The 19,133-nt window shown below is 47.7% G+C and overlaps 1 protein-coding gene across 1 annotated transcript in view; it reads left to right on the top strand.

Moving 5' to 3' along the window:
- The window catches only part of TFAP2A (transcription factor AP-2 alpha (activating enhancer binding protein 2 alpha)), a 20,479-nt gene extending 11,346 nt beyond the window's left edge, over window positions 1-9,133 (top strand). Inside the window, exons 4-7 of the mRNA XM_015416148.1 lie at window positions 236-434; window positions 2,494-2,612; window positions 6,689-6,830; window positions 8,629-9,133. Of these exons, the coding sequence (XP_015271634.1) occupies window positions 236-434; window positions 2,494-2,612; window positions 6,689-6,830; window positions 8,629-8,917 (749 nt within the window). The 3' untranslated portion in view covers window positions 8,918-9,133. The remainder of the gene's footprint in view (window positions 1-235; window positions 435-2,493; window positions 2,613-6,688; window positions 6,831-8,628) is intronic.
- Window positions 9,134-19,133: the final 10,000 nt, after the last annotated feature.

Below are 19,133 nucleotides of genomic sequence, written 5' to 3'. Positions count from 1 at the left end.
CCAAGCCAAAGCCGGCAGGCCGCGAAGGCATCAGCCGGCGCCCCTGGCCGCGCTCCCCGCCCTCCCCCGTGCCCGGGGGGCTCCGCTGGCCGCCTCCCCTCCGCCCCCTCGGGCTGGGCTGGGCTCCCTCCCCGCTGCCCGGCAGCTGCTCCTCCCTGCCTGCCGGGCGCCCTAACGCGGCTCTCCTCCCCCTCCCCGGCAGGCCCGGTCTCCCTGTCCAAGGCCAGCGCCAACGCCGTCTCCGCCCTGCCCCTCAACAAGGACGCGCTCTTCGGCGGCGTGGTCAACCCCAACGAGGTCTTCTGCTCGGTGCCCGGCCGCCTCTCGCTGCTCAGCTCCACCTCCAAGTACAAGGTCACCGTGGCCGAAGTGCAGCGCCGCCTCTCCCCGCCCGAGTGCCTCAACGCCTCGCTCCTCGGCGGCGTCCTCCGGAGGTGAGGGGCGGGGACTGAGGAGGGGGGGAGGGACGGGACGGGACGGGACGGGCGGGGAGAGCCTCCATTGGCCGGGACTGCCCCGGGACTGCGCCCCGGTCGGCCAATCACAGGCCTCTCGGGGTAGGCTGCCCTTTCTGACACTTCGGCCTGCCCCCCTGTGTCTCTTTACCAGCGAAGGCCTCGGTGCTGAATGCACTGACTAGGCAGCAGCCCCCCCAATAGCCCCTGGGTGGGAAGCTGACCCACATTCCTCACAGCTTCCTGGCTGGGCCCACAGGCTTCGCCTTTCCCAGTGTGGCTTCCCAAGGGCCTCAGCAGCACTGAGATGTAGCACTGACAGTAGGTGCCTGGAGGGGGCCCTGACGGGTCATAGGTGGCAGCCCTCCTGCAGTCTTGGCACATTTGCCTGTTTCCCATTTAGTTGTGCCTTCATGGCTTGTCTTCAGGCTGAGCCTTACCTAGAAGGAAATTCCACTAAATAGCCTCCAGAACAGGGATTTGTTTTTGTGGCAGGAAAGACAAAATGCTCCAAGGATTGGAATAGGAACAATGCTTACCACCACCACTTATATTTAGAAACTCCCCCCCCCCCATGTGTATTCACATTAGTCATGTGTGAAGTGGTCTCATTTCGCCCTCTTTCAAATACCCCTTTTCCCAGTATTAGGTCATACCTGTAAAAGCTTAATATTATTGGGGTTTTTTTAAAGCAAATTAGAAGGACATTTTGAACCAGGAATCTAAGATCAAGAACATTCTAGAGAGTTTATCCGGGGTACCCCTGTTCCGTCACACCAGCTGGCCTCTAAATCCCGAGTCTAAATACAAACTAAACCATTTAACTGTGGGACATGCTGGTTTCGACAGTCCCACATTTTTGCCACTGAAAACATGACATGAATTGACCTTCCTTATAGGAAGGTTATACAGATTAGAAAGTAGTTCCTTAAAGTACTTCTACATTATTTCAGTATTAACTGGTGCACAGTTTCCAGAGATGTGGCTTGGGCTTTTTTGAGGCAGTCAGCATGTCCTGCCACAGATAACTGGTGTATCCAGACTATTAAGCACATGGCTCCCTGGCTTTTTTGTTCTGACAACAGCCCTCTGAAGCGGGTGACTGTCCCAAGGTCACCCAGTGACTTTCCAGGCAGAGTGGGGATCTGAGCCCAGGTCTTCCCGGCCCTTGCCCGACACTCTAATCCCTACATCATTCCAGCTTTACAGCCTCCCAGTTAGTATGGATCCCTTTCCCCTCAACATTGCAAGGCACAGCAAGGTTTGGTGAAAACTAGCAGACGCCAGCTGAGGGCACTGCCAGCACTATTTTGCTGAAGAAAGTCACTGGATATGGCTGTGCTACGATGGGGGGAGTCTCATGGGTTTTATCTGGCAAGCTGGGCACAGGAGTCTCCTCTTTATAGAGTAGAAGAAACTAGAATTCAGGAAACAACCTTTCTTCCACCTAACTGTTTTTCCTTTTTTGACAATAATAAAAATAAATAAATAAATAACAACATAACGAAAGCTTGGATTCCAGCAAAACAATATGCATCTTTCCCTCTTAATCTTTACAGCAAATTGAATGCAGTTTTCATAATGACAGACAAATGAAGGCCCTTGACTGTTGTGAATGAGGATTGTCGATAATACCAGGAGATCTGAGTAAATCAGGTCCCACTAGGCCACTAATCGTGGTTATGAATTCAGTCACAGCAGGAAAGAATCTGCAATAGCCCTTGTAGGTATCCACTGTTGCCCATCTAAGGTTTGCAACAGATACCTTTAGAACAAAAAGTGCTTCACTTGCCGTCCCCACCGCTCTTTCAGACACAAGGAAATGTTTTAGCACATTTGCCTGTTCTGCATTTAATTCTGCCTTCATGGCCTGTCTTCCATGCTTAGTATTCTGGGGAATGAAACTTCATTAAACATCCTTCTTAATAAGGATTAGTAATAGTTTTTTTGGGGGGGAGGGGGAAAATATATGAACTAATTTCAATATGATGTGGTATATATTAGTCATGTGTTTTTTTAAAAAAAATGTGTGAAACAGGGCAAAGTCGAAAAATGGAGGCAGATCTCTGAGAGAAAAACTGGACAAAATAGGATTAAATTTGCCAGCTGGGAGACGTAAAGCTGCTAATGTTACCCTACTGACATCACTAGTGGAGGGTAAGTAATGGCTTTAGATTTTGTGTGTCGGGGTGGGGGGTTCTTTAGTAAAGGTGTGGGGTTTTTTTGTCAGTTCAACAAAACAGGGGCATTTGGGAGAATGTTTACGGGTATTGTTTAATTTAAACCAGTATGTCTAAAGAAAACACTTGTCTTGACCTTCTGCTTTGTACTTTTTTGAAAGGTGAATTGAGACTGTCAGCCCAGTCGAAAACCCATTCATGTCAAAATACTTGGACTCTAATATGAGGACTCTATTGAAATCTGTTTGGACTTAAATCCCTGTAATGCGTTTAGGATCTGGTTGCCAAGTCCCAGTGAAGTGAATGAAACTAAGTTGGCTTTAAAGTCTAAAACTTCACTTTAACTGGGTTGCTAGCTGAACGTTCCCTTGCATCTCAAAAGTGGAACTGGAAACATTAATCGAGTAAGCGTAATTAATGGATTAATTTATTAATCACTGATTGACATGGTGGATTTTAATTGGATTTTAATCAGAGGAGTCCCCTGTGAAAGGGGGTACTGTAGCAATGTGCACATTATCTCAGTCTAGCTCTTGGTTCAGATAAGAAGGTTATGATGATTCTATAAACAATATGTGACTTAGCCACACCATTTACTCCAGAGATGCAGCTTCTCTTCTGGATAATTGCAAATGTTATTGGAAAATGAATTGATTAATTAAGCTAAAGCCAGTGGTTTTGAATGTGGTTCGTAAACTCCTTGAGCGTTTGGATTTTAGGAAAGTAGTTGTTTGGATTTAAACTAACAGTCAGCCAGAACTACAATCCCGCTAGTCTAAAATGCCTGCTTTAGGATTATTTCAGCAATTTATTAGGATCCAGGCTGATATAATTTGTAGATATACTCTAATTAAATTATGGGATCTTTATACACCCAACTGAATTTATCTATAACCTGGATGGATTTTATTGTAAAACCAGTTGCTCTGTTCAACTGTATTGTAGATTGAAGACCTTGTTGAGGTAATTGGGATTTAAATCCAGGTTATGTGCAAATATTCTAACATAACTAGTTTGTAGATTATCTGAAAAGTATGTATCTTGCTTTACCTTGATATCCCTGATCCCCCCCTATGTTCAGTCCACTGAACAGAATGGATTCAAAGAAGCACAAAATGATTCCCAAGTTTATGTTACTATACCCATGAAAATTACTCAGGCTGATGAAAAAGGGGGGTCTTGGAACGAGCCCATGTTTGCTGGCTCCTGTGAGTGAGCAGGATGTTATAATAGAGTCAAATGAGAACTTTTGTTATGTTAATCATTGTCCACTGCAAGTCCCAAACAGGCCTCATCACAAGTGAAGACACTATAAAAAATACAGAGCTGGAGGGAATGAAACACACACACACACACACACACACACACACAAACACAGAGGAGACTGTCTGGTCTACCCAACACTGGGGCATGGCATGTTCAGAATGCATGGCACTGCCAGTTTCTGTGTACCCCTGCTCTGCCAGTAGCCCTGCGAAAGAGGCCATGCACTCCACAATTTCCCCATCTTCATGTCAAGCTAATGCTCTTAATTCTTGTGAGCTGGTAGGGAGAAGGGAGATGGAATTCAGAAAGGAGGCTGAGAGGAATCTATTTCTTGGCATCGGCGCATTAACTATGCCACCATGTTAACAGGTACACTGCCTGGTCATCTGTTGTCTTAGACCATGTTTTTGACGTTTCCCCTCCCGTCACTTTTTTGTGCTCATCGCTGAACAATGTCAGGGGCTGCTCTTAACCGCCCCCCTCCCCGTTAAAGTCTCTGCAGCTTGAAGCCACATACCAGTAAATCATTTAAGTTATTCTGGCATCTGCATTTGAGAAATGCATGACCGGTACTTCCTGAATTAGTTTGGGAATCCTTGACCTAAGCCCTGATTTAATGGTGTCCTGAAAGCCTCCCAGCCGGCCCCTGAGACTCCCCCCTTTGTTCTCAGTCATTACAGAGTTGGAGGCAGCCTGTCTCCGGTACCATTTTCGGTTTTGACTGTAGGAGAAGGGGAGAAAACCGGGAGGCTGTTTTCCAGGGAACGGCCGGGCAGCTCTTGCCTTCTGATGCAGAATGGGATCCCCTGGTCCGGTTGAGAAAGGCTCACGTGATCGTAGCTGTTGACGCGAGGAAACTGATGTGTGTGTGTGTGTGGGGGGGTTGCAATCCCTCTCCTTCAGCCCCCCCCCCAGATCTTTAACCCCGAATTTTGATTTCTCTCTGAAAAGAGGTTAGTTCAAGCTGGACCCTTAGGTCAGCTGTGTTTTTTTCCTCCCCTTCTTCTTAGCATCCTGACAATAGCTTCCTTTGGCCTCGCGTCTTGCATTAAAAAGTATCCGCTTCAAAGAAATGAAGCAAAAGGCTTGATGAGAATGCAGGCCACAACCGACAGATCGTCAGGTAGACTTTCTTTGTCCTTAGGAAGCAAAGGGTATCCACAAGGTGAAGGCCAAACCGTGTGTGTGTGTGGGGGAAATGAAAAGAAAGTTTCCCTAAACTGGAGGAATACTCTGAAGGGAGTGTGAAGAAAAACAAAAAGAGAGAGGGGGGGGGATCCGATTCAAAGAGCAAGATATCTGGTGAAGGGCTAATACTGTGGATAATATAAATAATACGTAGCAGGGCGGAACCAGGACTCCTAGCGCTATTTGCTAACCCCCCCCCCCTTTCTTTGCAAAACAGTCTATTGGGAAATGCAGGGCCCCGATCCCCTTACACTTCGGAAGACACAAAGGGTCTAACGCGCAGACAAATCGAGAAGGGTGGCTAACCGCCCACCCCCACCCCCCAGGAGAGATAATGTACAGTTGTTTTGGCTGCGGGTCCCCCCCCCCCCCCCGCGCGATGCGGCAGTTTCTAAAGTACTGTTATTGTTTACGATCCGCTCCATTTTATGGAAACAAGCTCGCCGGACTGAGGCTTTGAAGCTCTAATTGGCGCATGCGTTCTTCCGGACCTCGAGCTAATGGCAGGAAGCCCTGCAGTAAAAACCAACTGGTTCAGGAAATTAAAACCAAAGATTTGAAAATCAACAAAACAGACAGACTCGGCGGAATGACCCTAAAATTCTTATGGTTAATCGTTTGAGAGGGGAGGAGGAGGAGGAGGAGGAGGAGGGAAGGATGGATAATTACATGCGATCAAGTTAAATTTTAAACACTCTGAGCTGTTTAGTGCAGTCCCGCTTAGGAGAGCTGCGGAAGCAGCGGGGATCAGAAATCAATATTAGTCGCTAGAATATGCCGAAGGAAATAAAATTGTAAGCGTATTTAGCATGCCTGCTCATGAGATTTTTTTATTTTTTTAAAAAAGCTTATCTGTGTGTATAAGTATAAATGTATATCATTTTGAAATACAAGCTCTCTGTTTCAGTTTACCCAATAGAAACAAAGCAGGGTGCCTTCAAAGGTCAAGATCGGTGCCTAGGTATTGTGGGGTTGGAAGCACTGGAGTGGATTAGTCGGTAGTTAAACCGTTGCGTTCTGTGTTCATTTATTGCAGTTTCCCCCTCCTTAAAAAATAATAATCTTAGCATGTTTCAATCAGATGTGTTGCTGGGGGGGGGGGGTGTTGTTTGGTTGTGATGGCCGGATGTAAACAATGCTCATGGCTTGCACCAGCTAATGAGAAGCGGGTTGTTCCCTCCAGAAATCATCCTCCCATATCTTTTGTGCCCGGACATTTTAAAATATATATATATATTTATAGCTTTGGTTAGCGCTGGTTAAAGTTCACCCGGAATCCTTCAATCACTTTATGTGCGCCTGCCTCTTAACTTAGGCCTGCAAAGGCGCGCCGCCTTCTCGCTGGCTGGAATCTTCTCTGACGGCCAAAGATGTTCCCAAAGGCCCCCCTCCTCGGGGGTGTCCCTCTGCAGTCCCTGAATTAAAATGGCGACTTCACGACGATTTGACCGGAGCACGTGTTTCGCTCAACCAGTTGACCAAGCAGTGCGATCCTGAGCCTCCTTCTGAGTCCGTACAGGGGGTCTGTTTAGGATCGCCCCGTGGGAAAACGCGTGGGTATCGATCAGGGTGTTCATCCCTCCCTCCCTCCCATTCCAGGAGAAGCCGTTCATCTCGCCAGGGATTTCGGTTACGTCTGCGAGACAGAGTTTCCTGCCAAAGCAGTAGCTGAATTTCTCAACCGACAACATTCCGATCCAAACGAGCAAGTCACAAGAAAAAACATGCTTCTAGCTACGAAGTAAGACATTTCCCTTTCTGGGGCGCGTCGGAGTTCACAAAGGGGCGCTTAATTTCGTTGTGTTAAACGTCGCTGGGTTCCGCTGTTGTTGCCTTTGATCACTCTGCGTTTCTTTGCGCGTGATCAGTTTCCGCCCTGCGTACCGGACCCTCCCTTGTCGAATTCGCTCCCCCCCCCGTTTATAATTGGTCAAGTAGAAGGGTCCATAGCTGAAGTTACTCTCGGAATGGAGTTTATGCAGATGAGTGAAGAGGCTTCTTTCCCACCAAAGGAAATCGATTGTGGATAGGCGATTATTTTAAAGCAAAAACAGTGCTTTCAAGTCAGGGGGGGAGACCAGGGCAGTCTTAGGAGCTGCTCAGGCCCAATAGCATATCTATCTATCTATCTGTCTGTCTGTCTGTCTGTCTATCTATCTATCTGTCTATCTATCTTCTACCTTCTATCTCTCTCTCTCTCTCTCTCTCTCTCTCTCTCTCTCTCTCTCTCTCTCTCTCTCTCTTTTCATCTATCTATCATCTATCTATCTATCTATCTATCTATCTATCTATCTATCTATCTATCTATCTATCATCTATCTATCTATCTATCTATCTATCTATCTATCTATCTATCTATCTATCTATCATCTATCTATCTTGGTATATGTAAATCCAGCTCTGGGAGGAGTCACAGCCAACCATTTCAGAGAGAAAGATGATGATGATGATCATTATTATTATATCCAATGGAAGTAAGGCGCACTGAGCGCTGTGGAAGGCACCTTCTGACCAGATACCGGGGCCGTGTGCTGCTGACCTCGGTCCCTTCGAATCTGCGAAGCAGGGCGGCGCAGCCATTTGGATAGGCCGTGGATATTAGATCGGGGTTCAACGGGACCGAGAGCGCCCGGCTGGGGTGCCCGCAGAGCTGCTTGGCGGATGGTGGGCCGGGGGAAGAGTGCGCCTGCGTGAGCGGCGCTGCCGACTGTTCCGAAGGAGGTGTTGGCTGGGAATTAAAAGGCTGGCGGGGCGGGGGGGGGTGGCCCTTAACTACCGGCAGCGACGTCGCCAGAGGGCACCGGCTGAAGCTGGAGACGGCTGATATGGCCGGGAGATCTTGAAGGCTGGCCTTCGGAGAGCCCGGTGTTCCGACGTGCTCCCCCCCACCCAATCTGCTCAGAGAGACTGCGCTGAGTCTCCTGGCTCCTCTGGTCCCCCTGCGCGCAAAGACCGTGCGAGGGTTTGCGCTTGTTGCGCTGGCGCCAGCCCGGCACTGGGATCGGTCAAAGGCCTGGGATTGACTGGCCCGGCAGGAAGCGCCCTCTGCCTCTCCAGCTCCGCCTGGCTGCTCTTCCGCCGGGGCTCTCTCTCCCCTCCCCCCCACTTTCTAAAAAAACCCCGAGCCCGGCGTAAAATCCTTCTTCTGCGACACTCCTGTTCAATGCATTGTTTCGCTCCGATACCCCGGCCAGATAAGGCAGAGATCCCGGCGGGAGGCAGTGCCACTGGAACGAACCTACTCCCAAGAAAATCTGGTTCGTCATCCCACGGTTGATTGCTTGAGGCCAGAAGCAAGAGTTGGGGCGGTGGGAGAAACGGGGAGCTGCCTTAGAAAGGCCAGTCCTCCTGGCTCTTTTTGTGCTGGGTTTCCTCGACGTGTGGGTCGGTCTTGTTCCTGGGCAGGAGCCGTGTGTGTGTGTGTGTGTGTGTGTGTGTGTGTCCTGGCCTTGGCTGCTCGCTGCGAAAAGCTGGCTCATTTCTCTCTCTCTTTCTCTCTCCCCCCCCCCTTCCTTCTCCCTGCTCCATTTGCGCTGCAGACAGATCTGCAAGGAGTTCACCGACCTGCTGGCGCAGGACCGCTCTCCCCTGGGCAACTCCCGGCCCACCCCCATCCTGGAGCCGGGCATCCAGAGCTGCCTGACCCACTTCAACCTCATCTCGCACGGCTTCGGCAGCCCGGCGGTGTGTGCCGCCGTCACCGCCCTGCAGAACTATCTCACCGAGGCGCTCAAGGCCATGGACAAAATGTACCTCAGCAACAACCCCAACAGCCACACAGACAACAGCTCCAAAAGCGGCGACAAAGAGGAGAAGCACCGGAAATGAGGGGCGGCCCCCCTAGCCCCCCGCCCCGCCCCGGTCTCCCCTCTGCGCCCTGCTGCGGAGGCCCAGCGAGAGGTTCGGGCCGGACCTGTTCCTGCCGGAGGACCTAACCCCCGCCCAGCTCCGCTCTCGCCCTCCTCCAGCACTTCCCCAGTTCACTCCCAGTCGCTACCCAGTCTGGAGCCTCGGGAAAGGAACGGGGCGCCTCGGAATCAGGCCCCCCCCGTGGATTTTTTTGTTTGTTAGTGTGAACTTTTTTTGGTTTCATTTTTCAAAGCAAACAAACAGACAAGGTTTTGTTTTTTAAAAAAAGAAATTAAAAAGGAACTTTTCGTCCTGCAAAAGAGACACACGCAGAGAGAACTAAAAGAAAGAAAGCGAGAAGTGTGGAGAGAATGAACCCAGAGCTTCATCGGACTTGAATCACCGCCTCCTCCTTAGACAAACTTTCCTTTAAGATTGTAGCCATATTTAAAACAAACAAAAAACACAACAGCAAAAGAGGAAAAAGCAAACGAAAAGATGATGATGATGATGACGGTGACATTTTATCAGTATTGTGAATAAACTTGAACACAGACCACGCCCAGTTCCATGCCCTCTCTTCAGTGGTAGACTTTCCCCCCTTCCTGTCCAAGGTAAAGCCAATCCCATTTGAACTTGCTGAGGGCGACACCGATTTCACAGTTCTTCTCTAAGGGAATCAGTGTTCATGTATGTATATATTTTATTTATGTGTAATTTAATGGGAATTGTAAATATGGTGAGTCTGTTGGAAGCTTTTTTTAATTTATCTGGTGAACTCGTTTACCTCTTGTTTAGTGTTTTTTTTAAGAAAAGGAAACTCTCCCCCCTTCTTAGTTTTATCACTGTGGATTCATGGTTACTTATTTAGAAATGGGGGGAGGCTTTTTGGAGGGAGGGGGTGGTAATATTTCTGGGGCTCATCACGTCTGCCCTGTTGTAGCATGTTCTTCTCTCTTTTTTTGGAAAAAAACCCCCAGACAATAAAGCAGCAAAACAAACAAAAACAAACCAATAAACTAACCTGGATTTTAAATATATATCATTAGTATGACCTTTAGTTTCTTACTGATAAATGAACAACGACAACAAAGTTTGACCTGAAAGAGTCTTGAAGAAGGTAGAAATCCCTCTTAGGTGTTGTGGCTAAAAAGTTGCCAAGAAACAAACAAAAAAAAGTTTCTATCCAATGTCCTCTTATTTGAAAGCCTCCTAACCAGAGCAATAAATTAATATTGTCTATCAAGTGAAAAATATTAGGGACACCCCCTCCCCCTCCCCCGGGCCTTTCGTTTTGAGTTGTCTTTTGGTTTGAAAGAACTTCCGTACATCTTGGACCACCTGGTATCTTCTATTTCCACCGGCCATATTGGAAGCCGTTCTCGTTGTATTGTATTGAGTTGTGCTGGCAATAGTTTCCAAGCCTGTCAATGTATCATAGTCTTTTGTTTCCCAGATAAATAAATATTTGATACGCTTTATGTCGATTTTTTTTTATTCAGTGGCTGTCTTTACCCAGGCGTATTTTTGTTCTTGGCAGTATTTTTTATTCAGTATGGTTACAGTAATTGAGTTTAACTCTCCCTTGACAATTGCTCCTTGCAATAAGCAGCTGAACCCACTGTTTCCCTCAAGTATAATAAAAACTTACTTTCAAGTTAGAGTTCAGAGCAGGGTATCATTTAGATATTCCACTGAGTCTGTATTCAGACAAATTACACAATAAAACACAATGTACTCTTTTGGATAAAAAAAAATGTACTGTTAAAGAAATGGCAGACTTTTCGTTAACGGAAAGGTCATTTTATTTTTTACAAAAATAAAAAAGGTTTATTTTGTTTATTTGATCTTTTAGGGTTTTTTATTCCTGCTTTATAATGATGTATTAAGTAGCACTGATCTGCATAATGTGTCATGCTCTTCATTTGCGTTGCTTTTGAAATCCGGATGAGCTATCCACAGGAAAGGGGGAGGGGATTGGGGACATAGTTGATGCCATGTAGGAGACAGAAATTCTCACACAGAATGTGCAGCTTTGGAGTAACTAACTTGGTGCATTACAGCCTTTGGGCCACTGAAAGGTGTAGGTTTTATTTAATTCACAGGTTAAGCTACAGTTTTGTAACAGGCATATGATAATAGTTGTGTTTGTGTATGCATATGAAACCAATGTGTATTTTATGCACGTATCTCAGCACAAGCTATTTTTCAAGATTTTGAATCAGGGAGACTGAGAAAAGTATACTGTCCCCATAATAAGTATTCTAATTTAGAACCATCACAAAGCGCATATTAAACACAGAGCATGCTGTTGGGATAGCCAAATGAAGTGAATGATTTCCGTGCTTGTTTCGCCATTAAATTTGACTCCGAATGCACTGTTGTGAAAAAAAAACAAACCCCATAGCTTAATTGCTTCAGTTTCTTTGTGGAGTTTTGTGGAGCACAAGCTGGCCTATGCTAGGGTGGTTTTCATAGAACAGAAGCAAGACTAGGGACTGGAGTATTTGACCTGTGCAAACTCCCCGCCCCCCAACCAAGCAATTTGCTTACAATGCTTATTTGGAATGTTCAACTTGAGGAGCCTGGGCAAAAACACCGGGCAACTTCTAATCGTCTTCTGGTTGGGCCCAGCATGGACTGAATGGCTCCGTCTCTGGCATTCTGTTAAGCTTTGCAAAAAATCATGCAACCTCTGTGTGTGTCTGTTTCGGGTTGTTCCCCCGCCCCCGTTGTTGTCTTGAGGAGCCCGCCCTGTCTTTGGGGGGGGGGCAGGCTTTGCACTTATAAGGCAGAGCTGAAGGGAAGCAAAAGGGCTTCTGGTATCCGCAGTGAATCCGCAAAGGAGAATGAGGCCTCCTTCTGTGATTGAACCTTTGGTAGGTGAAGCAAGTGCAGGAGATAAAAGCACAAGATGTTCCTTCTGGGGGTGGGGGTTAATCCATGGCAGGAAACCAGTATGGCCAAGCAGAGAAGGACTGGTGGAGCTGGAAAGCTGTTTTACAATGAAAGCCCCCCCCCCTCTGTGTGTGCGTGTGTGTATACAGAGAGCGAGCGAGAGAGATGTGGAAACGGCAGATTGAAAGGGGATCTTCTGCATGCAAAGATGACCTCCCTTCTGAAAATGCTTATTCATCCCCCTCCCTCCCCATACATTGGTTAACTGTAAAGTGGATGTAACAAAATAATGAGGTGAATGAACCCTTAACTGTACACGCAGCCTTGACATAAATGAAACACGCAGCGTTGTAGCAGGTGAAGTGAAGCATTGTCTATCTGGGCTGTTTTTCTTGGCTGCATCACAGATTGTGTGGGGGATCCTAACCTCAGGCACAATGGCATTCATAAACGCCAGGCGCACACTGCTGCTCTTTCTCCAGCGACGCATAAATACCCATTTTTAAATGGGGAGGAAACAGACACAGACACAGGCACACGATCTTATTAAACCCCATTCATTCAGATCTGGATTTCCAGATTCTTGTTATTCTCCCTGCCCCCCCCCCCCTTTGAACTCTGGCTAATCGTTTAAGGCTACAACATGGCGAGGTGTAAAACAGACTTAAACCTTAGAAAACCGAGGAGGTCCTCCTGATTGGTAAGGATCTGAATAATAATATTGTTAAGATAACAAAATCCAGTTCAAGAGATGTGAACGCAATAAATCGTAGGACCTATTGGATGCCCCGCAAAACACTTATTTGAGGTCTTATAATTGGTTGGCCATTAACGTTCTGGCATGAAATCTGGGTCGGCGACAAGGCGTATTAGGCCTTGTTATAACGTTTTGAAAAGACTGTGCATTTTGTGTATCTGCCTATCCAGTGCTGCTCGTACAGCTGTCGCCTTAAGCAGATATCAGAACAGAAATTAAAAGAAAGAGGCCTTACTTAAAATAAAGAGACCTTACAAAACATTTTGTGTAGAAACAGCCAACTGGGAGCCTGATAACTGGAACCAGCGGCCTCCTGGCCCTTACTTGGGAATAAGATCTGTTGAAGTCACTGGGCATTCTTGCAAATAAATGGTAGACCGGGGCCGGCAATTTATTGGTTACTTTGGCCCCAAAGAAACCGAGCGGAGCCTTCAGGATCTTCCTATCCTCCACTTTAATAAGGACTGCTCGGATCCTTTACCCGAAAAAAATCCCAGTCCTTTGCCATTGTTGCGAAATGAAACGGGGATCTTCCACAATCGCGATGCAAATCTCCTTTATAACAAGCTCAGAAAAGCGGGGTGAGTTCGTCGAGATATATGTCTTGTGCTTGGGATGCTCAGTTCGATTGGCTTTTGAATTGTGTCGTGGGTGGGAAAAAAAAATAACGCGCCGCTTGCTGCTGTTGGGGGCTCATCTGCTGTGATCATAGTGCAGCTAGCAAATCGTGTTAATTACTTTCACATTCTTTTGGGGGGTGGGGTGGGGATGGGGGGGGGAGAATGTATTTTGCACGTTGTAATCAATCATTGTTCCAGCCTTTCAGATTCTAGGCCACGCTTAAAGCTGCTGCCCCCCCAAAAATGTCCCCCCCTCCGCTCTTTAGATTAACTGAAATTAGGATGAATAGTCAAATGTTAATGAGTTATAGCTCAGTTCCTTCATGCTATGTTAATGGACACATTTTAAAAACGTAGCACAATAGTCTTCAAGCTGAATGGTTTCCGCCCTCCTCTGTAATAAATCATCATCTATTCCCCCCCCCCAACACACACTCTCAACCCCCCAAAATCGAATATTAATATAATTTGAGATTTAACTGGTGGAACAGCCATCAGGACAGCAATGCCCCGCAGCTGAAATAATATTTAAAATAGAAAAAGATTTGACATTTGATAAGTCAGTGGCTTGAAATACCCAGTTGTACTTAGCTAATTCAGTCCTTAACCTCTGGTTTCAAATAAATCAATTACAGTCGATTCCACTTCAGTTCAGAAGTGCACGAGGGTTTGAGTTAATTGAATACATTTTATTCACTTGCTAGGAATATTCATTTATCTAAATCCTTAAATATAAAGGAGATTTCTTTGATTGCCCACGTTTAATCTGACCGCATAATCAGATCAAGCCTTTTTGCTGGGGTTCCCCTCTGAAATTCCATCGTGGACCTCTCGTTTCCTCTCCGGAGCTCGGACGGCCTAGCTACAGCCTGCCCTGGTCGGCTTTATTTGTAGTTAGGCCACCTCAGCGAAGGTGGGCTCAGCTCTACTGAGACTTATGGGGCTTTCTAGGGAAGTTCCTTTTAGGGCTGAGGTTCTCAAAGATGTGTAGGGTGGAGAGATACAGATCCCCCTACGCACAAAGGAGACGGACTGAATACAGGCTGGGCGGAGTGGGTGTGAGACAGTGAGAGCCAAGCGCAGAACAATTTCTATCTCACAAAGCGGGAAGAAATGGCCAGGACACCCGCAGTCCTCTCAAACTGTTGTAAGTCCAGAAGAACAAAGTTTGAGAACAGTGGCACCTTCAAGACCCACAAAGTTTCATCCAAAGTGTAAGCTCTCCGATGTGCAGAGCACACTTCATAGCATCATAGAGTTGGAAGGGACCTCCAGGGTCATCTAGTCCAACCCCCTGCACAATGCAGGAAATTCACAAACACCTCCTCCTCCACCCCCACTGACCCCTGTTCCATGCCCAGAAGAGGGGGAGAAAAGCCCCTCCAGGATCTCTGGCCAAACTGGCCTGAGAAGAATCGCTTCCTGACCCCAAAGTGGCGATCAGCATTTCCCTGGGCGTGTAAGAAAGGGCCACAAGAACTAAGCACTTCTTCAGATAAATGGAATATAATCTCCTCAATGGTTATTTACAGGAAAAAAGAGGGTGGGGGGGCAACCCTGAGGGAGGGCAAGTCAAGACCAGATCCAGATGCATAAGTAGGACTGAAACTGGGGCTGCGGTCACACACACGAAATAATCCACTTTCAATGCACTTTCCAACTGGATTTTGCCCGTTCACACAAGTAAAATCCAGTTGGAAAGTGCACTGAAAGTGGACTGAAAGTGGATTATTTCGGGTGTGTGACCACAGCCTGGATCAGGTAGCCGGTAAAATCAGTGGCTAGCAGCAAAGTAGCCCCTAAATGCAAAGAGACGTGAGAATGAGGCTAGAGTCCAGCAGCACCCCCAAGACAAACCAAGCTCAGCCCTTTGTGCACAGGGGAGAACATGGGAGGTTCTGAGTCCTGAAGGTCTCTGCCAGGAAGGATGGAGAAGATTCCACTGTGACGCTCACTTGGGAGTGAATCCCCTGGATTGTGGTGGGGCTTTACTTTCGGACAAGCTCTGCACCACCTGCCTTCCAGTTCCCAGGGGGAGCCAAAGGCGCCCGGGTATAGCCCGCAGAAGACAACCTGTGTCTGCCGTAGCAGCCCTCCCGGTGGAGCCCCAGTCACAGGAAAGGGCGCCTCTAAGGTTTGCTCTTGCCTCCTTTGGCGCTCTCGACACACTTAGCAAAGAAGCCCGCCTTGCGGATGGTCTTCCTCGCCTTGAGGTCCGCATCCGTCTCCTGCATGTTTGCGGAACGCGCGTTAGAAGTCAAGGGGAATGGCGCCCGCTAGACTCCAGTGGCGCGTGGATTATTGCGACTTCAAGCAAGGTTGGGCACCTACTCGTCTTGGGGTGTTCAAAGGTGCTTCACGGGATCTCGGCGCATCCTCCAGCGGGCCTGGAGGGCTGCCTAGTGCGTGAAGCCACCTGACACGGAGTCGCGCCATTCCGGTGTCATAAGAACATAAGAACATAAGTGACGCCAATGTTGGATCAGGCCAAAGGCCCATCCAGCAACACTCTGTGTCACACAGTGGCCAGAAATCCCAGTGCCATCAGGAGGTCCAGCAGTGGGGCCAGGACATTAGAAGCCCTCCCACTGTTGATCCCCCCCAAGCACCAAGAAGACAGAGCATCACTTGCCCCAGAGCCCCTATCTATATCTTGTGGCTAATAGCCACTGATGGACCTCTGCTCCATATGCCTATCTAATTCCCTTTTGAAGCCGTCCATGCTTGTAGCCGCCACCACTTCCTGTGGCAGTGAATTCCATGTGTCCTCTTGCCCAGTGGTGCTCCACGGACCTCCGTAGGCTTTGCCTGGAGTGATTCTCTATCGGACGGCCCTGCTGCTCTACCCAAGCTAGTCTGGCGGTCTGCTTCGTCTGATGCGGTCCTCCAGTGGAGGCCTTCCATCTGGCTCCCGAGGTGGAGATGTTAGGGATCGAACCTGGGACTTTCTGCGCGCCCAAAAGATGAGCCTTCAGGGGGCCAAGGGAGGTTTGAGCCAGGGAGTCTCGGATTCATAACTCAGCGACTCCGCTCACTCTACACATCTCAATATCGACTCCTTTCTGCAGGGGCCCCCCAAGCCTCCGCGCCCCTATCCGTCACCAGCGTCTCTGTCGGTCGGCGCTGCTGATCTGCTCCGTCTAACATCCCGCGCTGGGGTCGGGCTCTATCGGATGGGAGGGGGCGGGGGGGGGACGTCTTCATTAGCGTCCTTATCAATCACGGCCGCTCGCCTAACGTGTCCAAAGAACAATCCGGTTAGACAACCGCTTGCGACTCACATCTGCTCCCCTTCCCACACCGCCCGGTGGAAAGCCCTTCCCCTTTGGAAAAACCTGGCCAGGGTCAGGGCCATAAAGCGGAGGCGGACCCTGAGGTGCCCGGCTTGCTGGGGGGCGGGGGGGGGGCAGGAGAAAAGACAAAGGGAGCCCTCCTCTGCCTCGTCCGCATCTTCCCTGGACCTGCGAGCCCAGGCTCCGGGTGAATCCGGGGTCCGCTGCCTTTCCCTCCTTCTCCCTGCCCTTCTCTTGGCGCCCCAGAGGGGAGAACTCCCGCAGGGCCTCTCCGGTGCTATGGGGACAGAGAGCTACAGTCAGCGCCCGCCGGAGTCCCTCCCCCTGCTCGTGGGGCCGGTCACGCTCGGGGGCTCCCGGTAAAAGCCAGCTCCGGTTGGCCAGGAGGGCTTCCACCAAGGTGCGCTTTTCCTAAACGCCCTCAAAGATGTACCCTGCCAGGTAACCACTGGTGGTTATTCAGACTCAAGAATCCCTTCGGGGGGAAAAAGAGGACCCTCCTCATTTCAGTGTATGTTTATGTTGGGTGATAGTGAGATATTGAAAAAATGGTATTTAGCAGAGATAATATAGCCCAGCAGAGCCAGAGTAAAATAATTCAGTCCATGTGTGATTAAAATATAAAGTTTTTACTAAATTCTAGCATGGGAAAGGGTAACTGGGATGAAAATAACAACAGAGCATAATCGGCAACATCCTTACACTACAAAGACAAAACTAGAAGACAGGGATTATGGCTACTCTTCTTGTTTCTTCTTGAGAACACCAAACAAAGACGGGAAGAGAAGCCATAAAATGGTAATACACCATGACACTTTAGTCCCAATCAAATCCCTAGATCAGGGAGAAAATTCCAGGGCTTCCTACATCTAAAGAACATTGGTTACATGAGAAACATGTGACTTCCTGTGAGTAACATAAACAAACATTTAACCCCAAACATACTGAGTGTTTTCAACTTGTAATACCCAACACCCCTTCTCAAGTTATAACACAAAAGTCATGCAAATTCAAACATTCACGAGCAGTCTCAAAATGTTGCTTGTCAAGCGGCTTGGTCAGGATGTCGGCAATCATCTGATCAGTAGGACAGTATTGGAGTTCAATTAGTCCTTGGTCTTGCAGCTCTTTCACGTAGTGACATTTGAGTTCGATGGTCTTGTTTTTAGATCTGGGGCTGTCACCTTTGCAGATGGCGATACAAGCTTGATTGTCCTCAAAAAGTATTATTGGCTTTGATTCAGTAGATGAATAATCAATAGATGAATAATCCACTAGAGCTCATAGCTGGCACTTTGTGCTGATACACATTCAGCTTCTCCAGTAGACATGGCTACAATAGTTTGCTTTTGACTAGTCCATTCAATCAAACTGTTTCCATAGTAGAACAAGTATCCACTTGTAGATTTTCCATCAGGTGAGTTTTTGTCCCACTTGGCATCCATGTATCCAATCAGTCTTGGTTCATCACAGACTGAAATTTTAAGTTTGTAGTCCAAAGTTCCTTTTAGGTATCTTGCCAGTCTCTTCATGGCTTTCCAGTCATGCTCATTGGGTGAACTGGTCTTTCTGCACAAAGGTCCAACAGCTGAAGTTATATCTGGATGACAGATCGTGCTCAGATATAATAATTTTCCAATTGCGGATCTGTATTCATGATTGTCTTTAAGTGGTTTTCCATTAGTAAGTTTGGGATAGTCCTTATCAAGTGGAGTGCTTACTGGATTGGAATTGTTCATTCCTACAGATTCAATAAAGTCCATGATCTTTTGCTTTTGGCTCAAAAGAAAACTTCCATCCTCAGTTCTTTCAATTTGTATTCCAAGGTAGTACTTTACGAGTGCGTTCAGATGCGGCGTTTCAGCCGGCATAAACTGTACCTGTTGGAACCGGTTCAGTTTATGCCGGCTGAAACCCGATCACACTTATCTCCATTTTGCGGCTCCCATCGGTGTATGCCCGCTCACACGCTGCGGGCATTGGCGGGTTTTTTTTTAAACACAGTTTGAGCATGCACATAGGCAGCCATTCACAGAATGGCAATCTTTGCGCATGCTCAAAACACCCCACATTACATTTAAACTTTAAAGGTAAGGACTTACCTTTAAAGTTTTAAGACCAAACTGGCCTCCCTGAAGTCCCGGACTCCTCCGGATAGTTAAAGTAAGGGCTTGTTTTTTTTAAACAAACACTCAGGGTGAAGCTTCGCCCAAGCGCATATCACTCAGTTTTTTAAAAAAATGGCGGGGGGAAAACGGAAGCCTCAGGCTTCTGACGGAAATGGCTAGACACCGGTGGAGAGCGATCAGACAGAGGGGTACATTGAAAGCAACCGTTGCACTCAGTATACCACCACTTGGGGACCTAGTGGCAGAGTGCAATGGTTTAAAGGGATTTACAACGGTTAGGGACAGGAGGCAGATGTTCGCCGTCTGAATGCCGGTAAGTACACCAGTTGGAACAGGCACCTATACCGTTGTAAATCCCCCGTCTGAATGCACCCTATGGGTCCTAATTGTTTCATTTCAACTTCTTTGTTCAGTTCATCTGCTATTTCTTGTATATCTCCTTGGTCTTGACAACAAATAACCAAGTCGTCAATGTAAATGAGTATGTATTGATATTGT

This window comes from Gekko japonicus, unplaced genomic scaffold (assembly GCF_001447785.1).
Source record: "Gekko japonicus isolate JY-2015 unplaced genomic scaffold, Gekko_japonicus_V1.1 scaffold423, whole genome shotgun sequence".
Taxonomy (NCBI): Eukaryota; Metazoa; Chordata; class Lepidosauria; order Squamata; family Gekkonidae; genus Gekko; species Gekko japonicus.
The sequence above is the reverse complement of the archived record's forward strand: the minus strand, read 5'-3'. Positions and strand labels throughout refer to the sequence as shown.